Source organism: Crocodylus porosus, unplaced genomic scaffold (genome assembly GCF_001723895.1).
Source record: "Crocodylus porosus isolate Cpor-Errol unplaced genomic scaffold, CroPor_comp1, whole genome shotgun sequence".
In the NCBI taxonomy this organism is placed as follows: domain Eukaryota; kingdom Metazoa; phylum Chordata; order Crocodylia; family Crocodylidae; genus Crocodylus; species Crocodylus porosus.
The window spans coordinates 12,512,828-12,536,976 of NW_017728912.1; the positions used below are offsets into that span (position 1 = coordinate 12,512,828).

Genomic DNA, 24,149 nt, shown 5'->3' on the forward strand with positions numbered 1-24,149 from the left:
CTTGGGCAGTAGTAACCAGCAGCACACTTATAAGATGGGAAACTCCCTTCTTGAGACCATGGAAGCAGAAAGGGATCTTGGAGTCATTACTAACTCCAAGATGAACATGGGCTGACAATGCCAGGTTACGGTTGGAAGGGCTGACTGGACCTTGCCGTGCATCCACAGGTGCATCTTTAGCAGGGACGAGGTGATCCTCCCCCCTCTATGCAACACTGGTCAAGCCACAGCTGGAATACTAATGTCCAGTTCTGTATGCTCCACTTCAGGAGGGATGTGGACAACATTGAGAGGGTCCAGAGGGCCACCCGCATGATCTGGGGACAATAGGGTAGACCCTACAATGAGAGACTGCGAGACCTGAACCTGTTCAGCTTCACAAGAGAAGGCTGAGGGAGGACCTGGTGACCATCTATAAACTCACTAAGGGGGACTAGAAGGGTTTGGGAGAGACCTTGTTATGCCAGGGGGTGCTAGGGGAAACAAGGAATAACAGCCACAAGTTGTTGGAGAGGAAGTTTAGATTAGACATCCATAAGAACTGCTTCACAGTTAGGGCAGCTAGGATCTGGAACCAACTTCCAAGTGGGAAGTGGTGCTGCCTCCTACCCTGGGGGTCTTTAAGAAGAGGCTTGATGATGCCTACCTAGCTAGGATCATTTGAGCCCAGTTTTTAATCCTGCCCAGGCAGGCGGTCGGACTTGAAGATCTACAAGGTCCTTTCTGACCCTACTTCTATGATTCTATGAAGATTCGATGCCAATTCAGAGAGTCAGCAATTCAGCCACAGACACAGCTTTAAATATTTTTTCAACGTACCTCCAGGTACCAGGCATGGCTCATGAATGCTGCAATGCTGGGGCAGATGGAGCATCCCACAGGAGTGTGGGAGGGCCCCCTGCGTGCTTGGTGGCAAACACAGAAGTGGACCAGAAATACTTCTGGTCCTCTTCCAAGTCCATCACCAAGCATGCAGGGGGGCCCCACCATGCTCCCCTAGCTCAGCAATTGGCTGCAGGGAGACTCCATGTACCCCCCTGGACCCAGGAGGCACCAGTCACCAAGCCAGCCCCACACACTCCCCAGCAGACCCGGAAGTGGTCTAGAAGTGCTTCTGGTCCACTTCTGGGTCTGCTGCTGAGCACACTGGGGACCCAGCCACGCTCCTGTGGGATGCTCCAGCCACCCCACCATCTCAGCATTCACAAGCTGCCTGATACCTTGAGGTATGTAGCAAAAACATTTAAAGCTCTGTCTGTGTCTGAATTATTGAATCTTTTTTAATTGATTCGGAGGGTTCCGATTCGATTCAGAAAGATTAAAGGGTCTCTTGATTAGATTCGGATTCAGGGATTTGGCTACTGAATTGGGCTGAATCAAATCAGTGACTGAAGCTTTACAAAGCCCTACTAAACAGTTCTTTTTCAGGCTTTTTCTACTAAAAAGCTGGCTTATCTTCACACAGAGAGAGTAGATGAAGCACAGGCAAAAAGCATCTCCTCACTTAGACTGTTTCTACACAGTATTTTTCCAGGTTCTCCCTGTAACATTCATTCCTCTAAGTTCTAGACCTTACTAGCCATCCTATAGCATCACAGCAGAGCTTCCAAGACATTTTTATTCTCGGATTTTAAATTAACCAAGGCAACACAAACAACAACAAAAAAATTAAGTGAAATGCATGAAAGTACTTTTTTTTTTCTCCCTATGCTTAAGATTACTTATGACTAGTTCACACTTGCAGGTATTTTCACCAGCAATAAAAGCAGGGGTTCAAATACCAGTGATAAGGATGGAAGTATAAAAATCTATGCAGAACAGAGCATTTGTTTATGAATGTCAAAGAGAATCCAAAGCAGTTTTCAGTGTGAAATTCATACAACTGAAATATGCAGATCTGATCCTTGTGTACAAACACATAGCACTTTTGAACTCTATTTCAATTCCCCAATAACTACAGTAACCATTCACTACTTTCAAGGGGGAAAAGCGCCCAAGACGAAAGCTGACGACTGTTACAACTGCCTTAAGATCTTACCAGACTGGATTTTTTAAAAAGTATTCAAGCACAGTATAAAATAAAAACACAAACCTAATACACATTATGACTTCATTTTTATATTAAAAATTTTCAAATTTCTAACACAAAACCATTTCCGAGTGGTTTTTAAAAACAGTTTCTGCATGTTTATTTTTTAAAGGTATATTTGAGAACAAAAACTGATTTCAAAACATCTGCTGCTGTTCTTGCACATCTGAAGATTAATATAGCAGTCTCTTTCATAACAGACTGAACTGGTATAAGAATGGTTAGTTTCAGGAAAGCATTACATTACCCTGAAGAAAACTATTCTCCTCACTGTGAAACAAATGAAAGAATTCCAAATACAAAACTGATGTACTGTTCATTTGAAATATTCAGTATTTACCTTTAATGCACAAAATATGCAGGCATCTCCTTGACAAACATGCCCTGTTAAACCTCTTAAACTCCGTCGGAATATGTCAAGCTGCCATAAAACCTAAAAAGGAAAAGAAGTTAGAATAGAAAATATGAATTCTATTTTACAAGGTTGCACACATAAAACCTTTAGATAAATTTACCAACTACTAAACTTACTGTATTTTACTTTATGCAATATGTAAAAGAAAAAAAATGTTAATTACCAAAAGAATTGCAGATTTTTCCATTCTTTTGGAATGAAAATGGAGGTTCAAGGAATAACTACTACTCAATGATTTACAGGCAAATCTGGTTTGCAGGGATTACATTAATTAATTGGAGATTAAATGGAATCATTACCAGGAAAGCAGTGCAAAGCAGAAACTACTACAAATCTACCTTTTTTATTATTTTAATTTTTTTTTAAACTTTAAGCTTCCCTTCCCTATGCATTTTCAAATGAAGAACTTCATAAACAATGTATTCCAATCTGAATGAGACTTTTCTTTCAGAGATCATGAAAATAATTCACTGATTTTGTAAAAATTAAAGGGTTTCCCCACTCTACTCATGTACCTGCCTGTATGATATGGCAAGTTTTACTCACTATGAACAGATACCTGAACTCTCTCTCAGCCATGCTCATAATTCTCAAGAGGGTAAGTCCCCTGTGCAAAGCTCAGTGCTACTGTGGCTTGGTTGGTTCTCCCACTGTTTTCTCTATATAGAGAGAAAACCCAGGTTTTTCCTCCTTAAAGTGAGAAAAACCTGTGTTTTACCACATTTTACCATGGCAAATGAAAAACCCAGATCCCTGGTTATCAGTTAACCAATGGAATTAGAGGAAGTTAAAATGGATAATTTTTATCCAATATTGACATCCCTAGCCCAAACACAGTCTCTGCTCCTCCTCCCTTCCTGCTGCCTTTTATCCTTGCTCCAGGTCCTGCAGGCTCATTCCCGACTGCAGCCTGGGGCATGGAAGATGCATCTAATCCAGCCCCAGCCTAGATCAGTACCAGCAATAGTGATGTGGCAGCTCTGGCTCCAGCTCCAGGCTCAGGCTGAGCTATCACCACCACTGCTATAAGGCTGGAGCAACCACACGCTACCTGCCCCACGCTCAAGCAGAGATGGGGTCTGCCGAAGGAAGGATGAGCGATGAGGATGCTGCAAGTTGAGGGAAGACAGGAGGCTACAGCAGCGGGTAGCACAGCTGCACCTGTAACCCTGACCCAGATTTGGGGCTAAGGCAGCTGCTGTAGCTCTGGCACATCTCCACATCACTTCAAACGTGAATTCAAGACAAGGGGCTCCCACCATGTTAAATTGGGGGAAAACCTGTTCTTGGATTTGAGCAAATTTTATTTCTTTAGAAAGAATATGTAGGAGTTCCTCCCTCATATATTCTATGGGGGGGCTGCACTATACATGCATGTCTGAGATTATGATCAGGTCTCCGAATTCCTTTTTAAATCACAGGTTTTCTGACTAGTTCAAGGCATTCAAACATGCAAGTACATCCCACAGATTCGTGTTCTAAGCTTGCAAAAGATGGTAATTAAAGCAACTCCATTCAGTACAAGATTAGCTACTCGGTGATCTAGTTAAGAAAGCAATCTTGGGTATTTTAAAATTACCAAGACTACATATATTACTACATGGCATAAAAGTTTTAAAATTCAGTTCAGACATTTACTGGAAGTAGCTGCTGCCAGATTTGAGCAATATCCAAGAGAGATTCACAAATAAAACAGCATTCCTTACATTTAAGTGGTATTGTTTACTAAAATTTTAAATGAAATATATTCTATACATCTGATCAAAGTTGCCCAGATTAACAACTTTTAAAATACCAGTACTGTACTTTTCCCATTTGTTCAGTCCGCCTTAACCTAGCTTTAATGAAACAAGTTTTAGCAGTTCTAATTTATTCCTCAAAAACAAATACCTATTAAATATTGATAAATATCAAGGTTCTCTAAAATAAGCACCACTTGGTTCAGGAAATAGATGTATTCTACCAGGTGATGTTTTAATTTCACTGAATGCTACTAGCATCATTATGATCAGTTTAAGAAAATGAGGAGCACAATAAACACCATTCAATGGAATTTTTTCTACATTTCCACACTAAAAAGAATGTGTATATTAAAGTGGTAACTTTTCCAAATAGACACGTTCTAGATTGTGAAAACAACCCAAGTTTCTGTTCACAGACTTGTGACCAGAAATTTAAATAAAATTTAAAAGAATAATGACAGCATTTTCTTACCTGTACAGCACTGTTAAGGAAGCAACTGTTTTGTCCTGGTTCATTTAATAAACCTTTGGTAGGGGCCAAAGATAACATACTTCCAGGCTGGTACACTTTTCCAAGGTTACCACCTCCAGGTTTCCGTAAAAATTTTGCCCAGGCCATTATTTTAAAAAAAAACAACAAGTTAACTGTGTATAAACCAAGCTATTTGCACATTACAATACTTAAGAATATGATGTGTACAAGGCAAAAGGGAAGGCTTAAGAGAATTTCCTTAAAGTGATAGCATTCTGTTCAGACGGCATAATGGTATTGACTTCCTTTCACAGCTGTTGGCTATCTATCAAAACAGTCAGTCAACTAAACTTATAACCATACAAAGTTGACTAACTTTGGAGACTAAAAAAAAAAAAAAAGAGTGAAAAACCCATAAAACTTATGATGTTCTGTTCAGGTTAAAATATTGTGAAGATCCAACTTTGTTGGAGCAAAAGTTCTTGTTCAACAAATTGTACAGTAGCTGACTTTTTCCTTCTATGATAAATCTGAAGCAAAGTACTACTGCAAATCATGTGCTGAAAGTGAATTCTTAACACTATGGCCTTTGTATATTATAAAAATAGAAAATTCTTCTCTGGCATTATATTCCAGTTCTCCCATTTCCTTGAGTCTTCCTTTTCCTTTTAATGATATGGGCTTTTTCTACTATGGATTATGAACTGTATTCCAGTTTAGAAGACTGCCTTTTATTTTTTTCTTTTCCCAGTAAATCTGCAAGAGAAAAAAGAAAAGGTTTAAAAAACCTTTTCTACTATGTTAAAACTATGAGTTAAATAAAAGAACATGACTAAATAATACAAACAAGAAAAGGTTTGATTATTTTAACTTCTTTGTAGTCATCAGTTATAGTCAGGATCCAGAAAAATACACACTTTCTGTGAGTAAACATAATAGGATTATTTTTAAAGGATGCTGGTGTGAATCCATTAACACTAAGCGTCTCCTTCCAAAAACAAAACAAAAACCAATCAGAGAGCACAGTTGTATTATACCCATTTCTTCTCTTTAAAAATGTCAAGTTTAATGATAATAAATCAAAACCTCCATGTTTTGAAGTAAGTCTTAATTCACACGGCACTTTAAAACATATTTCTATGTTTTAAAAGTCAAACTAATTAATTAACAATTGCTTCAGTTTGTCGCAGAACTGTTTTTACATTAAGCACTATTCTATTCCCTGTATTATTAAACTATTAAAACATTTTTTTTCCAACAATACGGCAGTTGCATTTCCTGAATTCTCCTTAATTTTGTCTTATCAGCAATAGAGCAAGCAAGTTAACAATTTCATCGTGTAGCTCAGTATTTTCTGAGCCATGGATTACCAACAGCTACTGATTCTACGGTTGGTGCAGAAGTCAAGAGTCTGGCTTCTGAATTTATAGCAAAGGATGTTTGTTTTATATATTCATTATATGACTGGTTAAGAAAGTTAACACTAGCTATGACAACATCTTATGCTCAAAATACTGCATTATCCACTTAGGTCTGCATTACCAAGTCATCTGCATGCTACAACCTACTCATTTAAGATGGCAGCAGAAAAAAAACAAAACCTATTACTACCTAGTAGGTTAGAAAAATTTAAGAGGGGTGTGCATAGGACAAAGAAAAGAAAACAAGCTAGAATTCTTGCCTCACTTAAGCTGAGGAGCAGAAATGCACCCCAGGCACCGCAGTGCATGGAAACCAACTGTTAAAAATATACTGAGAGTTTAAAAGAGAAACTTCACTCCTATGATCATAATCATTTTGCTTCCACTGCACCAAACTTGCAGGTCATTTAAGTGTTACTTAACAGACAGACTATTATGTTTGTAGCTACAATGCTGTAGAACCAGTGGTAATTATTTTGCTGCAACTACAGACCTGGACAAAACAATTCACTACTTTTTAAAACTGTACAGAAGACAGAATGTCAGATAGGGCCCCAAGTATTTGTTTTTCTAAAATGACCCCAGGGAGAAGAAATCTGAGATCTCCAGAAGTGTCTTTGTTCCAATTCCTAGACCAGGGATGGGCAACCCAGCACACATGCCACAACAGCACGTGAGGCCATTTTGCTCAGCATGCAAAGGGCAGGGGAGAGGCCTCAGGGCCCAACCCCGCTGTCTGCTCTACAGTGCGCATGCACTGTACTGGCAGCAACTGCACACGCACTTCAGAGCGGGCTGTGGGTAAGAGGCCTGAGGCAGCACAACTGTGGCCTCTCCCCCATGATCTGCTATAAGGTGCATGTGAACACCAAGGCACTAACCTGATGCTGGCCAAGACATGCGCACAGCACCAACCTCTTCCCAGTGGGGTGGTGGGCCCTGGGCTCTGCCAGGCCAGGAGGCTCCACCCATCCCAATGCCCCTGTTACCACCTGCCCCACACAGCTGAGTCTGCAAAGGCATATGGTGCCAGCCTCTTCCAGGGGCTGGGCAGGACCAGGAAAGGCTGCACCAGCCTTTTCCCAGTGGAGAAGCTGGGCTCAGAGCGGGTGGGTTGAGCGCATCTGCGTGGCATAGGTGATGGCATCAGTGGCTGCGCTGGAAGGGGTGGAGTCTCCCAGCCCAGCCCAGTCCCCCAGCCCTAGGAAGAGGCTGGCACCGTGTACCTTTGCAGGCTGCGGCAGGGGCATTGGGAGGAGTGGAGCCTCCTGGCCTGGTGAAGCCATCGTACCTCCCCCCCACACTGGGAAGAGGCAGGGGTCCCACTCCTGCCACAAAGGGCGGACACCGAGGGTAAGGCAAATTTTGGCATGGCTGTAGCAGCCTCCCCTCCCCCAAGAGCTGCCCGTGCTCTGGGGACAGCGTAGCTGTTTGCAGTCTGCTCGGCCTCTACTCCCATAAAATAAAATTTCTCTAGTCCCTTGATCCTTCTAGTAGAGTTCTTTACACATGCTCCAATTTGAATTCACCCTTCTTCAAACTCTGACAACCAGACCTGTACAGTACCTAGATGAGTTCTCAAAGCTATAAACACTCATGCTGCATTTACCTGAATACAACACAAGGGTCTTCCCCGCTCCCCATCGGCATTAAATACATTATCATTAAACTGCTGCCAGAAGCAGCAGGTGCGTAGTAATGGGAACCAGCTATGAAGCTGATTAAATACAGCCAGCACTGAGCATATCTGTAAGTACATGGCCCACATTGAGCAAACATATGGCTGGGAACTTCCCCCCCAACGAAAAAGAAGTGCCCCCAGTCAAATCAATTCCAAATCCATGTGAATCATTCAAGAACCATATGTGGCCCTGCTACCAGCAAGCATCCTCCACCCCTGCCCGGAGCTTCAGATACTTCCAAATTCTTTGGCAGACATCCTACATGCAGGCCCACGCCGAGAAGCTTAGGGTTCAGACACCCCCGGGCGTTGCTTGCCTTCAGCTGTATAGCCGCAGGAGCAAGCTAGGGAGGAGTCTGCACAGGGATGGGAACCTACCACAAGCAACTTGTTCAGATGAGTAGTGCCCATTGTGCACAGCCTCTCCCTCAGCGGTGACTTTTTCCAAGTCATGGGGAACCACTACATTGAATACATTTCAACTTCCATTTCACTCCCACAGCTGAGTTGTACCTTTCTCTCTCATTTCCATTGATTCCTCTTTCTTTAGCGACTTTAAATGTCTGGCAAATATTACCAGATGGAGCCCCAAACTGTTGTTGACACAGAATCTCTCCATCACCCCTCTCTCACCCTGCTGTATACAAGTAGTGTGATCCTGCACCGCATGAAGTGGAGCCAGACCAGGTCATCTTGTGCCTCCTCTGGATATAATTTTTGAGAGGATTCCAGACTCCTAATGAGAACACCTGGTCCCAGCCATGAGTAAGGAGCTAATTAACACATGGATCCTTATGGGAGAGGGAGGGAGCGCAGTAGGGTATCTGGAGCAGTGCTGACCTGTGGGGTCACCATGGCTCTAAGTGATGTGGACTCTGCCAGAGTCCAACCCAATGAAGTTTATGACAAATCATAGAAAAATAGGGTTGGAAGGGACCTCAGGAGGTCATCTAATCCAACCCTCTGCTCAAAGCAGGACTGTCCCCAACTATATCTTCCCACCCAAGGCTTTGTCCAGATAGGTCTCAAAAACCCCTCGGGATGAAGATTCCACCACCTCTCTGAGTAATTTCAAGGTCAGTGGGTTTTTTTTTCATATTTGCCCTTCAATTCCCTGCTGTTCCCATGCACATGGTCTGACAGAAAAGGTAGGGGGTAGAAGGGGGTGATGGGAAGAGAATTTAGGGAAGAAAGGCCAAAAGGCAAGGGGACTATCTGACCCTTAGGATTTATTTTCTATGCCTCCTGTGGCTGTGGGAGGGGGGCAAATTCAAAGCAAACTTTGACACTTTCCAAATATATAGTCTTAAATATTGGGGAACTGTCTTATATGCAGGGTCATCTTATATTAAAAAAGCAGTACTTTCCCAATCTCACCTAAAAATACCTCACCTGATGCATCTTAGAAATGCACTGATTCCTTTCCCAGTTACATATAAGCATATTAATTAATTAATGGAAAAGCAAGCTAGTTTGCATCTTCCTCCACTGGTCCTAAATAATGAACTCCAAACTTCCACCAGAAATTGTTATTATTCCTCAAATATACAACCATTAATTTTTTTTTTATTGTTCATGGTTATTTCCATTACTTCAATCTTTGAGGTCATCTAATATTTCCTCTAGCATACACATTTCTTCTCTATATACATGATGCTTTCATACTTTACATCTGCAGCAAATTTCACTAGCACAATCCTATTTTGTGCCAGTCAGTGACTAAAGATGATCAGTCTCAAAATGCATGCTCTGTCCTGTTAAGTCATTTCTTTACCCACCTTACAATTCTCCCACTTACCTGCATCATTTCCAGTTTAACTAAATTACCCATCACATACTGTATCAAATGCTATACTTAGAGACAAGTTGGATCTACTTAAATTTCTTTCGTTTAGAGAAGCATATTACCTGGCATGTTCTACCTTTGGAAAATGTCATGTCGCATTATATTCCACTTCCATATCTCTAGTTATTCTTCTTTCAAAAACTATTCTAAAGCAGTGACTCCCAACCAGGGGGCCTGGGATAAGTGAGGTGTGATGAGCTAAGCAGACTCAAGCTTCAGGTGTGAGGAGATAAGCAGATAAAGCAGGGGTGGGCAATTATTTTCAGTAGAGGGCTGCTTACTGAGTTTTGGCAAGCCATCAAGGGCTGCATGACAGGCAGCCCAGGGCTGATAAATATTCATTTTCTACATTTTTAGGGGCCCTGCAGACCAGATAGAATGGCCTGGCGGGCTGCATCTGGTCCCCAGGTCGCATTTTGCCCACCCCCGAGATAAAAGGCAGACTCAGGCTCTCCCTGCCTAGCTGCTCCCTCACCCTTCTGCAAGGAAATAAGCCCTGTTATTCAATTAGTTTTTGAAATTGGGTGCCACTCAATTCAAAAAAGTTATAAAGGAATGCTTCAAGTATGACAAGATGCCTTGAGTCAAAAAAAGGTTAAGAACCAGTGTTCTAAAAGTTTTGCAGGAGTACAAGTCAGACTGCCAAAAAACATTTATTTTAACCAGGACAGTGGTCAAAATTTGCTTTCACAATGCAAAAATGCGCAAAGAAATCCACAAAAACCAAGAAAAAGCAAACCATGACTTAAAAAAAAAAAGTACCTTTCATTCCATAAATCTTCTGGGAAACAACATATCTAATATGAAGCACATTGTTAGCCAAAGTGATAAAGGTTCAGAAATACTTTTGACACCATCACACTGCAAACGGCCTCCTTAACAGCCGTAAGGGATCTGTTATGCCCTAACTACCAGGAGAAACTAGGTAGAACAGTCGAATGCCAAGCCTCAAATCTTTTCTAAAAAGAGTTTTAAAAAAAAAATGTAGGTAAACATAAGACTGATATTCAGGACAACATAGTCAAAGTAGTCAACTACATGCAGCAGAACAAGGAGGCAAAACACTTCTGTCATCTACTAAAACCAACAGCAGTTGCTCTTGACTAACTCTAGGGTGAGCATGCCAGAAGTGCAGATGTGGTTACTTAAATACATAACAAAGATCTGCAAAATAGATCACAACTAGGACGCCAACTAATTTGCTAGTCTGCCTTTCATCTACAATATATGAGGATGAATTTAAGCACAAAACAAACAAAAAAAAAGTTGCTCAACAAGTTTTGCAAGAAACTGATCCTAATTTTTTGGCCCTGATAATTCAGTTCCAGGCACATGAAAGGCCCTAGTCTAAAAAGCTCCTCTCAGAGGTTATGACAATGAATATAAAACCAGCAACATAGTAGCTTTTGTTAAAAAAAAAAAAACCACTACTTAGATCCAAAGTTTGCTATATTTGTGGCTCATCTACAGGTAGCACCATCCACTTCAGTAGAAAGAATTTTCTCAAATGTTAGCTTGTATAACAGAAACACGCACAGAAACTGCTGGCCAGTGAGGCTGGAAGGCAGCATTTGAACACACAAGTGGCTGACAAGGTCAACAAGTTTCAGTGGGTAAAGTTAGATTTGAAAAACAGATCTTTGTGCATGTAAATTCAAATATATGAGATGGTAGGACTGTGTTTGGTCAGTCAGAAAAAACTCAAAGAATGGAGGAGGGGAAGATGGAACAAGGTTTCAGAAGACACTTTAAGCACTAGCTCTGTAAATACTCCATTAAAGAAAATCGTCCCCAGAGCTAATTTTGGAGAATGATTTTAATATTTTTAAATGTGAAAGGAATCTTTTAGTCCAGTTTTAAATGCAAAGATCCATTCACCCTAGGCCGCAAAACACTGGAACACTAGACCTCAAGAAAGAACCCCTGCATCAGCTCAGAATTGCACTGACGCCAACAGGCCCTCATATGAAGAAATTCACTTGAGTACCACTCGCTGCAGAATCCTGGCCCTACTAACATAACCATTACTGCAGCCTCCACTCTAAAATACCTTCATACATATTGGGGAGGGGGAGGGCAGGGCAGCAGCACAACAGCTAATATAACGTGTATAGCCTTGAAACTGTGATCTGGTCTACACTTAAGGGTCTGCAGACATATCAGCAAATTTCCCAGTAGACGTGAATGATATAAGCAGGCCACTTCTTAAGCCAGAGCTCCCCAAAGTATGCAAATCACTGGCAACAATTCCCTCTATTTCTTCCTGGAAGAAACCATTAGCAGTGAGAGGAAATTCGAGGCAAATGGAGAATATCACCAACCCTTCCCACCCCCCTGCCTCCCGCAGTGGTCACTGTACTATGGTGGAGTGTTAATACACAAACTTTGGGAAATACTCGCTTAAGTGATTCCCCAGACAGAATAAGCTATATTGGCAACAAGGTTGTTGGAAGGGGGGGTTGCCAATACAGTTATACCTATTTCTATTAAATGACATGCCTAATATAACCATGACATTCTTTTCCCACATTAACACAGCTATGCTGGCAAAATTCAAGCATATTCCAAATACAGCTAAACATTTCTATAAAACACATGCACTCCAGTTTTAAAATGTTGTTTTAATTTATTTCAGAAACCATTTGAGAATGACACACTCAAACACGGGTGAAGACTTATCACAACAATTTTCCTTTTCCTCACAGCTGCAAATACAGTCTTCCAATGGTTTGATGCATCAGATTTATGTATGCATGGTGGGGGAAGAATATATAAAGAAAACTGTAAATGGACCTAGCTGGGGAGAAATAAGTATAAGACGACACTATTCTGAAACAAAGCTGTGTCAGATTCTATTCAAAACAAAAAGGATCTCATTCAGCTCCTAAGTATTTATAGATAGCCAGTTTGTCTTGTGTTTTACAGGTGGCACAGAAACAAAAATCTTCTGTATGACGCATGCATTCCTTTATCCCAAACCAACAGTTATAAGATCTAATGCAAGCAGTTCATCAAAGCTAGTTCTACACTAGCCAATGCCACAATTTAAATTTCTCAGTTTTTTTTATTCTTTGATCTACATTCCCAATCTACGTTCCAGAGTATTTATAGATATGATCAATATAAAAATTGAATGGCTATCATAATAGTAAGAGGCACATGAAATTTCATAATACTCTAACACATTCAAGAATAAATTTATGATCCTACTTCAACCCCTCCTCCACCCAAGAGAAGCTTGGGACTGACCTAATCAGGAGACATGCTGCTGAATATGGTCTTAAGAATATGAACAGGCCTAGCTCCAGAAATAAAATATTTATAGGAACAGAATTATGAGGGTGTTTGTATATCTAAAATGAGCTAACTGATATATTCTTCAAGGAAGAAAAGGCAGTTAATACCCAAGTAACAAGTATTTTAAACATCAGAAACTGCCAAAGAGCTTTAAACTTGCTACATGATCCTCACGTACAGACAGTCAGAAAGCCCAAGGCTGAATTGACTCAGTCTTTGCAGGTTAGTCTATGCTGCAGAGATTAAATTGAGAAGCAAGTGAACAGACATTCACTTTTGATTCAGGAGATGCAGCCACATGCCTGCAGTGGTTCATGCTAGAACCTGGGGGGTGCTAGAGCACACCTGCCAGCCACTGCCAAAGGGAAGAGACTGAACCTCTAAGGCTTCTCCCTATTCCCTGCTCAAGCAGAGGGGGCATGACCAGGCCCCTGCCCAGAGGTAGTACACTGGAGGGTGGGGGTTTCAATCCCCTCCCCAGCCCACACAAGCCCCCAGCCTAGATCTGCCAGAGGGTGGGAGAAGGAAGCACCTGCCAGGCTTCTTCCCTCACCCCACCGCCCCCACTCAAGGGCAGGGTGCATCTCCTGCCAGGCTGAGGAGGAGGTGGGTGGGAAAAAGGTGGTGCCATGGAAGTCATAAAAGCTTGAACAAAAATAGTCCCCAGTCTGAAGCGGGCATGTAATTGAACACTGCAGTTTGCAACCTCAAGCACTCAACAAACAACTACCAAAAATCTTGCCCAAGCTAAGATACAGCCCAGTAAAACACAGTGAGAAGTGAGAGCACCCATAGCTTAGTCCAACTTAAAATGGAATAAAGCAAAAGAGAAGAGAAAGACTTGCATAAGTGTTACGTAATCCTGAGGGTGGAGCATCTCCTTACAGTCAGGTACAGGCAGTCCTCGACTTAGAACATTTTGAGTTACAACGGTTCGAACTTACAATGTTTCTAAATTGACATCCTGTTTCAACTTTCTGACATCAGTTTCAACTTTACAATGCTTGATCTGATGTGACACCATGACAGCGAACAAGTCACTGTGTCATCCATCTCCCTGGAGAACATCTGTCCAAACTTCTTTGGACACTTACTTTAAGAAAGCAGACAAGACTCCAGAAAAAACCTGCAGTCAAGACTCCTGAGAAGAATCCAGCCAAGAACCCTCCAAAACATCCAACCAAGAGCCCTTCAAAAAGTCCAGCAAAGTTACCTCAAAGAAGCCCTTCCAAGTCAATGATTGATATATACACATATATATATACACATACACACACACACACACTAAAGTAGTTATATTACTCATCTATATTTTGACTGAGTACAAAATTCTGGGTTATTTTTGGTGAAAACAGGGTATCGGGCCTTGGTTCAGGAACCAATCCCCCATTTATAACATTGTTTCCTATGGGAAAATCGGTTCTGAGTCGCAAGGTTTCAATTTAAGATGCCATTTTCAGGAACCAATTGTTGAATTCAGGAGGTCCTTCTTGGGGATCACCAGGTGGCCTTAGGTGTTGGAGTGGAGATTCCACAGGCCTCATCTCTACTTGGGTTTTCACAGGCATGCTTGTACCCCCTTGTCCCCCTTTCGGTTCCTTGACATTAGTATGCTTGCCACCTTTGGCAGGACTCTCATGCATTCAGAGTCTGTTGTCTCTGCTCAGCTCTTCCAGACTCCCACCGTTTATAATGTAAATATAGTTCTCCGCTTTCTTTGGTCACACCAGTCCAAGCAGTCTGGGACCCTCTCCTGTTCCCTTAGCTCCATCTCCAGCACATACATGCAACAACTGTGCCAGATCTTAATCTGCTTGCAAGCAATAACTTCGAACTGGTTGGACTAACTGAAACTGGTGGAACCCTACTCACAATTGAGCAGCAGGCATTGAGGGTTACAGGTTGTACAGATGGGATAGTGTGGGGAAAAACCAGGAGGGGGGGCAGGGAGCGTGTTGCTCTCCATGTTAAGGAACAATATACATCCTCTATAATCGAGATGGGATCGGAGAAGAGCCAAACCGAGGTACTGTGGGTCAGGATACAAGGGGATCGGGGGGAAAGGGACTTGGCAGTGCGGGTCTAACTACAGACATCCACACCAGAAGGATGAGTTAGACCCCTGGAATTCTCTAGACAGCTCTCAGAGGCCATACAGTCAAGAGATATGGTTATTGTGGGTGACTTAAACTACTCTGACATCCGCTAGGAGGAGCAGTCAGCCAAATCTAACTGTTCACATAGGTTCTTAACCTGCATACAGAGCCTCCATTTAACACAGGAGGTATACAATCCCACTAAGGAAAACACCTTGCTGGACTTGGTATTAGCTACAAGGGATCACCTGGTGGGGAATGTGCAGGTACATAGTAACTTAGGGGATAGCGACCATCAATTGACTGAATTCACTATCCGGCAAAGGGTGGGTAAACTAACCAGCAGGTTAGACTTCAGAAAAGCTAACTTCAGTATGGTCAGGAGATTTGTGATGCATTAAAGCTCAGAAGCATTGATGAAATGATGGTCCAGGAAGGGTGGTATGATCCTATGGGCACAGGAGACAATCACATTGCGAATAAAAGGGGGCAAAGGGGCCAAGAAGCCCTCTTGACTGAACAGCAAAGTCTAGGAAAGCCTAAGGGCAAAGAAAGAGATATACAGGCTGTGGAAACAGGGTAGCTACCAAGAAGGAGTATACCTCCCTGGCTCGCACTTGCAGGGAATCGGTTAGGAAGGCCAAAGCAGGATTAGAACTTAGGCTGGTGACAAAAACTGATGACATCAAAAAGTCCTTCTTCAGCTATACAGGGAACAAAAGGAAGACACAGGGTAGCACAGGACCCCTACTACAGGACATACTAGGGCAACTGGTGACAGAGAGGGGGGGGGAAAAAAGCTGAGTTCTTCAATGAGTTCTTTGCATCTGTATTCCTAGACACAGATCAAGACAATCTTCCAATTGGATCACAGATAGACATAGGAAGGACACCAGCCGTTAGCGCAGACTTAGTGAAGGGGCACTTGGAGGGGCTGGATGTGGTCAAATCAGCAGGCCCACATAAACTTCACACAAGGGTGCTGAAGGAATTGGCCAGCGTCATAGCAGAGCCACCGGCACGGCTGTTTGAGTGCTCGGAGAGTACCCAAGGCTGGGAGACCGATTTAACTTGAGCCAGGAAGGGGTCTGGGACAGAAGTTTCATTAACCAGTTTGCCCTAAATCAGTTAAGTCTGATACTACCAGGTTAATCTTAAATCAATTTCAGTCATTTTGAAACTGGTTTATGTGCACTGAACTTCTGTTCTGTTACAAGTCTAAACCAGTTCCTGATCACTTAAAGTAGTTGGTGTGTAACTTGTCCCTAGCGCCAATGACCATCTTAAAAGATATCCCAATGACTAGGGTACTTATCAGTTGGCAGTGGCACTAAATTGGAGGTGCAATTCTACCCTTCATAGAGAGGGTCGCAAACATCACATCTATTCCCCGCCTCCCAAGTACCTTTTGGTCCCTGACCAGTAACTCAATACAAAGGGTAGGAAAGAAACTATACCAGAAAGAAAGCCTTAGCTTCAACCCCATTCAGTTCCTTGGCCAATGAAGCCAGTCACACACAGCATGAAGACGCTGGAGTCACCTGGATTTGGTTTGGTTTTTTTTCCCATACCTATGTCTATAGTAGTTATTTAATTTGAAAACTGATAAGGTAAAAGAAAGGTCCCCAAAAAGGGAATGAAATTTGATTAGAAACAGATTTGAAGTGGTACAACGTCTCTTGAGTAGACAAGCAGCAAGGTGACAAAAATGAGAAGCAGCAGACTGAGTGCACCATGAATGAAATATGAAATGAAAATTGGGACATGCAATCACACCCCATCTTTCTGACTAGCAATCTATTAAAACTATTACCAAGAGAAGCAAATGCCACAGGAATCTTGCAATAAAGGCTGACTGAATGTGTGTATCCTGAAGCATTTAAACTGACATTTTAAGTCTCCATTCCTTGTTGTCTGCTAATAAAACAAAGGCCCCAGTTACTCTCTTTCCATGCACGAAAATCCAGTGATGCCTCGTTCTGAAACTACAGAATGATACTGAAAGCTGGAAAGGATGTTAACGCAACATTTTGGATTTCTACACAGAACCTGTCAGTTTTGAGTTACACTGCTTGCCATCATAGGCAATTAATCTGATTCCAGACAGTTTAAAAAAAAAAAAAAAAAAAGAATTAGTGATTAGAGTTATCTTGGCTTTGAAAACAAAATCAAGCATCTTCTACAAGCTCTTGAGTAAATGTTTTAACACAGAATAAAATCAATACTGACTATAATAGGATAAGTCATTCAACAATACATTAAGTCTACTGCATGTCCATGAATGCCTTACTGTTCTACCCTTACTGTACCAACGAACTAATTTTCTACTATTTATTTTAAAACCTTTTTTTGTTGTTTGTTTTTTGACTCAAGGCACCCCTTAAAAAAATGCCTGCTCTTAACTTTCCCTCATTTCTTGAGCACAAAAAACTACTAGAACTATTCTTCAGCTGCAAAGAGTTCAGAAATAACAAAACAGATGAGAACATTTTTAATGCTATCAATTCCTACTTGAAATCTCTAGGTTCATCTTGTGAGTTGTGTGTAGGTGTTTGCACACCTAACAGTGCTGATATTGTGCAGTACCTTAAAAGGATCTCACAGTACCCTGATTGAGAATCACAGCTTTATTCTTCAGTTCAGTTTTTAAAGTAGTTTGGTTTACAAAACACCATCCAGAACAAAGCTGCCTTTTGGGTTTGTCATAACAGATGTTTCACTTAGTTCAAATACAAAAATGCAATTAGCACCACCACTCTCAGCAGAGGCTCAAACAATCTCTTTGTGGTACTCTTGACCTTCCTCACCTTGCTAACTCTTGAACACATGCAACCATGGTCTTATTTAAAATCCTAAACTCTCTGAGCTTTGCTCTCATAACTCTAATCACTCTTGGTGCTTTGTTCAGAACATTTCCTCCCCGCTCCAACTTTCAGCAAAGTTTCCATTCTCAGCTGCTGCTGCTGCTTCTCCCACCATTAAAATCTTAACATACTGATATTTCCTTAGGGATCCTCTGTCCACACCCTAAACCAGGTTGGTGGCAGAGTAACAGATTACACTCATGGAAAGGGATTGGGGAGGCAGCAGTATCCACTGATACTGCTTAATCTGTTCTCTAAATCCTACACTAAAGCTATAGCATTTTAGCTTCAATCACTTGTTTCATTCCGAGGACAGTAGCAGGCAAGCAAAGTTAGTTTCAACAATTCATCTGGTACACACTTTTAGTCACCAAGGATAACATTACTATCCTCCATCATTCAAGCAGGTTACCAGAGCACTACCTTTGGCTCAGTTCATTTTCTGGACCTGCTAATCTAGGAAGTTTCTAATTCTTGCTTCTTCTCCCTGAATAACTAAGATCCTTTCATCTATTTCCACACAATACAACAACAACAACACCACCACAGTGTTATTCCTGGCTACCATTCTCTAGGTCACAGGGACCAATTCATTTCAGTGCTGAACTCTGAAATATTAAAAAAGAGAAAAAATAAAGATTACTTGAACTGAATCTTCTTCAAGAACCAAAGCTTTAAAATAATTTGTTTAAGTACCTTTCCTTGCTTAGAGTACTTCTGTATAGTCAGAAACATTTTATGTGACTATCAACACAACCTTTGTATTTAATGCAATATTGCTTTAAGCCTTCTCGCCAGGAGTTCTCCATACCTCCATTAACATTTTCTAATAACTGTCCTAAAGACTGCAGCATGAAAAGTTTCCCTGCTAAAAACCTATTTATTCAACTTACATCTTTCCATGCTTGAACAATCGTTATTTTAGAGAAGATTGCCAACAAGTAAGCTGGCTTTAAAAACTCACACCTGTTGCTTACTTGCATTACAAAACCATGCAGCTAGAAGAAAGCAACAGCAGCACTTCTTGGCTGAAGCACTACATATTATTTTCAAAACAGGGTCTGGACTCCTGCGACTTTCATACCCCAGGCTGCCCCTTCCCTTCCTCACTCCATGAGGACAGAGCTGTGAAAGAAACAGGAGAAACCAGCCCACTGTAAATGAGTCCACTAGTTTAGAGTCACTTCTTTACTCCAGTGATTTGCAGCCAGGAACCTGGAGCAGGCAGGGGCACTAGATCCTTTAAAGGGTGTCAACTAGCAGCAAGGAAATAAGCAGGTAAGCATAAACTCAGGCCCTTGCCTGCTGCCCCCCCCCAACCATATAATGAGTAAGTGGGCTTCTAGAAGGGGGGTTGGGGGGGCACACAATTCCCCACAGCTAGAGTCAGAGAGAAGCGGGGCTTGGAAGGAACCAAACCCCCAGAGATGACCTAGTCCAACCCCCTGAGGCAGGACTGTCCCTCTTCAAACCATCCCACACCAACACCACCTCAACCCTATACAAGACCACTCTCGTCCCTGCCCCAACCACAGGCCTAACACCCTGACCTTCCACACGTCAAGCAGGAGATCTGCAGCTTCCAGAGCAACAGGAGCAAACCAGGTTTTGCCTATTCCCCACCCTGCAGTCTTCTCCCTGACCAGATTCCCTGACACCAGTCAGGCAGGGGAGTGCACTCCAGTCTTAAAAAAAGTGGGGGAGGGGAGAGGAAACCCTGCTGTAATGGCAAGGACAGAAACATGCCCTGGGTCCCCACTCCCTCAGGAGACCGACCCCTTCGCTCCCGAGCTGGGGGGGGAGGGGGATGAGGAGACGCTGCCCCTGCTCGCATAAGGGCAGAGGAGTCTTCCCGCAGTCACTCGCTCTTCCTTAATAATTCATGATCAGGTCTCATCTCCCTTCACTGAAACACCCCGGCGTGAACCTGTTCGTGAGGTCGCAGGTGTCCCCAGGGCGGAGCACGCCCCCGCCCGCCGAGGGGCCCAGTCCCCCCGCAGGGGCCCGGGCGCCGTTAACGTCCCGCGCAAACCGTTGGGGGGTGGGGAGAGCGCTGCCCCCGGCCCGGCCCGGCCCCGCCGCACTCACCATCGCTGCCGCGCGCCCCTCGAGCTAACCATCGCCCCCGCCCGGCCGCGGCTGCTGCTGCTGCGGCTCAGGCTGCGGCCCCGCCCCCGGCTCCACCCCCTGTTCCGCTGCGGGAGCCTGAGTCACGAGCTGGGGGCGGGGAGAAGAAGGGGCAGGGGCCCGCGCACGCGCGGAGGGCGTTGGCACGAACTAGGCGGGGGTGGGGTTCGGGTGCGCGTTCAGTCCCGACTGCTCCGGTTCTTCCAGAAGCGACTGTTGGGACGCCCAGGGCGCATGCGCGCCTTGGCTCGCCCAGCCGTCCCTGGGTGGGTAGGGTCGAAAGGGGGAGGGGCGGAGACCTGCGAGTCGGAGCGCCGCGCCCCACCCCAGCTGTGGGGGTGGGCGTGTCCCTTCCGGCTCGTGGGAGGCAGCGGCGTATGCGCGCGGCTGGGGTGGGTGCGGTCTTAGACCCTGGAATGGATCGTGCCCCGGGTCTTGCGCGCTCAGGCACGTAGCTACATACGTGTACGTGTGCATAGACACCCACTCACACACGTACATACACACCCACACATAAACACTTGTACATGCACATGCATGCACCCACGCAGGAGCACATACATCTAACATATGTACATACATATGGGTGTACATTTATGCATGTAGGATGCCTGCCAAAAGACTTTGGACATATCTGAAGCCCCTGGTGGGGTGGAGGATGTTTGCGTGTTGAACACTTTTGGTTCTGGACTGATTCAGTTTTGGACTTGATTTGGCTTGGAACAGGAAAAATGTCTTTAAAAAAACAAAAATTGCACATGTCTACACATCCACACAAACACAAGTACATGTGTGCATGCACATGTGCACCCACACAGACACTTATGCATACATGCACATCCCACACATGAACACATACCCATACACATAAGCACACATGTACATGCATGCACCCACTCACGTTCGTACCTATGCACATGCATTGACACCCACACAAACAGATGTACATACACACAAGTGTACCCACACCCATGCACATAAACACACATATCTATACACATCCACACACATACATATATATATACCTGCACACATAAACACATGTACATGCACACACATATACACCCATACCCAAGAACATACATGTACGTAAATCCACATACACGCATGCACCCAAACACATAAATGCACATGGATATGCATACATGAGGGCCTATAGACCAGAACCCCGTTTCAACCCATGTTGTTGGTTGCCTGTTGCCTTGAGTCAGCTGACATGCAAACCTTGTAATACCCCTCTATGTTTGCGCTGCTACCCCTGTGATCCTGTCACAGATAACAGAAGTGTCATACCCCGTCACTACAACTTCACTTGAGAGCCAAACTCATCCTGGAGGGGCGTCCTCCATTTTCCCTTCCTCCCCATTCCAATTTCTCCTTTCTCTCTTCCCTATACTTTCCTCTGGCAAAACCTCCCGAGGGTCCTGCCTGCAGTCAGGGGCACTCGGGCTGATCTACACAATGCTGACCTACCCAAATTCTTGAACAAAACAGTTCAAAACTGTTCTTCAGACTCCAGATGTTACCTCCCTTGGAATAGCTGTGGTGTGGGCCATCCCAGAGTAGGTGTTAAGCAATTAAAATATATTCCATATGGTGCCTCCCATAGTTGTTATTTTAGGATACCTGACCATTTAGGCACATAATGGTTACATCTAGAGCAAGCTTTCCTTTGCGCCCCGGTACCTTCTTTTCATTTAGGGTAGATGCTAAAGCCTTTTGAAACCAAGGGATTCTTTCCACAGGCTACGATGGACTTTAGTTCAAACCTTTAATCGCTGTGCTGGGAATCCATGAAATGAATATAGTATCCCAGATGTAGTCAGAGGACATTTTCCTTCTGCTTCATAATGAGTTGGCCAGCATGCAGATGTGGGCAAACTATAGTTGCAGTGAGTTTGATTATTGCCATGCTGTACTGCAAATTCTTACCTAATATCACTCCAAGGTCTCTCTTAGCTACTGCTTTCCAGTTTTGTTCCTCTATGTTGGAGATCTGTGATTTGAATTCCTTTTTAGCAAAAGTATTAAGAGGGGTTTTTTCCCCCCAAAGTAAGTTTATATTGCTATCTGCCCATATTTTTAATAGCTCAATATCCTTTCATATTTCTCTGTCTTTAGTGTTTGGAATATCTCCCAGATTATTTGTATGCAGATGCAATTAACATATTGTTTAGTCCATCTGAAAATCTTTAGTATTAGCGCACCCAACATCAGCCCCGTAGAATTACACAGCACTATTAGGAAATACCTTACTCATTTTTCACTACCCCTTGTTTATAACCTTTCTGGATGCTTTCATTTTGCATAGTGCTTTTCCAAATTTCAATCTTCCAACAAAATTTGTCATTAAAAAACAATTTTGACCCCTTATTTTTAAATTTTTTTTAATTTAAAGTCAAATTTAAGAAAGAATAGAAATACTAAAATCAGTAAGAAGAAAATCCCTTAGCAGTTTCTACTAATTTAACTAATTGCAATTTCAGCCAGTAACTATCAGGTTCATTCATTTCTTTCCCATAGGCAGTATGTTCTTTGCTATTCTTCTGTCTTCTAGGCCTTTCCAAGTTTTCTGAGACTTGGCTAAAAAATTGAAATTGTTTAAAAATCCCTTAATACCTTTGGATGTATATTATCAAATTTTCTATAACCATTTATATTATTTATGTATTCTTTTGACAACTCTTTATAGTACACAGTTAGTTTTACTTACTATTGGTTTTTATCTTTTTTCCTCCTGAAAACAGATTTTAACATTTAACATTTCAGAATTTCCCAATCTTTAAACTCGTTAAATATTTTTCTTTCATGTACCAATGGATCTGATTCCATTCAAGCACTTTTTTTTCCTTTGATGTATTTGTATAAACCTTTCTTGTTTTGCTTATTGCACTGCTGCACAGTCACATGGATCAATGTATCCCTATGTAGGATTATGACCTCAGTCTGATTTTTTGCTTATCTTTTCTGTGTATTCTTTTCTTGTTTGTTTGTCTTTACTTTTTCCAGTACAGGTTTGTTTTTAACAACAAACCTTTGAGTACGCCCTCAGGAAACCACATTGGCTTACACCGGTGTCTTCTATTCTTTTTCTATGGAGGAAATGTAGTATGTTAGGTTTTAATTATAATATATTTTAAGATTCCCTGACTTTTTTAGACTGGTGGATACTAATATAGCCATCCACACAATTTGGACAGAGTATAACACAGGTGGCTCAGGAAGCCTGAAAGAAGACATGAGCTAAAAGGAGAGTTTTAAACTGGAATAAGTGGTACAAGTGCTTAGTAATACCGCAGGGGGTAAATGATTTCATGCTGTAGTTATTGTCAAGACAGGATCTCTATTGTACATGATGTAGGTGATGGAAGAATAGGACCTTATTTTTGGTATTGAAGTTTATTTATGTAGAGTATAATTATAGTTATACATCAGGAAAATGTTTAAAACAGAGCCTGAGTGCTCTGTTCAAACAGAAGGCTAAATGGCAGATATAAATGGATAGTTGTAGAACAGTCTAGTCAGAGCTAGACACAGGCATGGGCAAACCGGGTGGCCGCCCGGGGCCCAGACAGAAAGGGGGCCCAAGCATGGTAATTTTTTTATTATTATCATTATCTCTGGCATACTGATACTAAAAGTTCGTCCAGGGTCACCAGGAATTCAGGTACGGTGCTGGGTCTTGTCTGACAGGCCAACATCAAGATTTAGGGAAGCATAGGACTGGAATGAGGCAAAAAAGTTGAATAAATTAGGAAGAAACTGGAAGAAATGAAAGAAAAAATAAGATTCAGGGAATTGTAAAAAAATGTGGGAAAACAGCTAATAGTTTGAATCTGTGCAAGGGTGTTTTTTATATATATTGGAAGGCCTATCCAGAGGGGTTTCAGAGCAATGTAAGTTTTAGGGAAAATTGTCTATAAAAGGGGGATCCTGCTGAGAAAAGTTAGGAAAATACAAGAATGCCTAATGTTATTTATGCCTGTTTCAACAGCATTTATATCTGCCCTTCAAGAATGGGGGGGGGGCAGGGACAAAGCACCACCACCCACCACACTGTGCTGACGCCTCCCAGGACTGGGGGGTGGGGAGGGAGAAG

The 24,149-nt window shown here is 42.6% G+C and overlaps 1 protein-coding gene across 3 annotated transcripts in view; it reads right to left on the reverse strand.

The window, feature by feature from the left end:
• Positions 1 to 20,105, reverse strand: part of USP53 (ubiquitin specific peptidase 53) — a 57,305-nt gene extending 37,200 nt beyond the window's left edge. For all 3 annotated transcript variants that reach the window (XM_019534044.1, XM_019534043.1, XM_019534042.1), the window contains exons 1-3: positions 20,012 to 20,105; positions 4,719 to 5,474; positions 2,430 to 2,522 (exon numbers count right to left, since the gene is read on the reverse strand). In XM_019534044.1, the coding sequence (XP_019389589.1) occupies positions 2,430 to 2,522; positions 4,719 to 4,865 (240 nt within the window). In that variant the 5' untranslated portion in view covers positions 4,866 to 5,474; positions 20,012 to 20,105. The remainder of the gene's footprint in view (positions 1 to 2,429; positions 2,523 to 4,718; positions 5,475 to 20,011) is intronic.
• Positions 20,106 to 24,149: the final 4,044 nt, after the last annotated feature.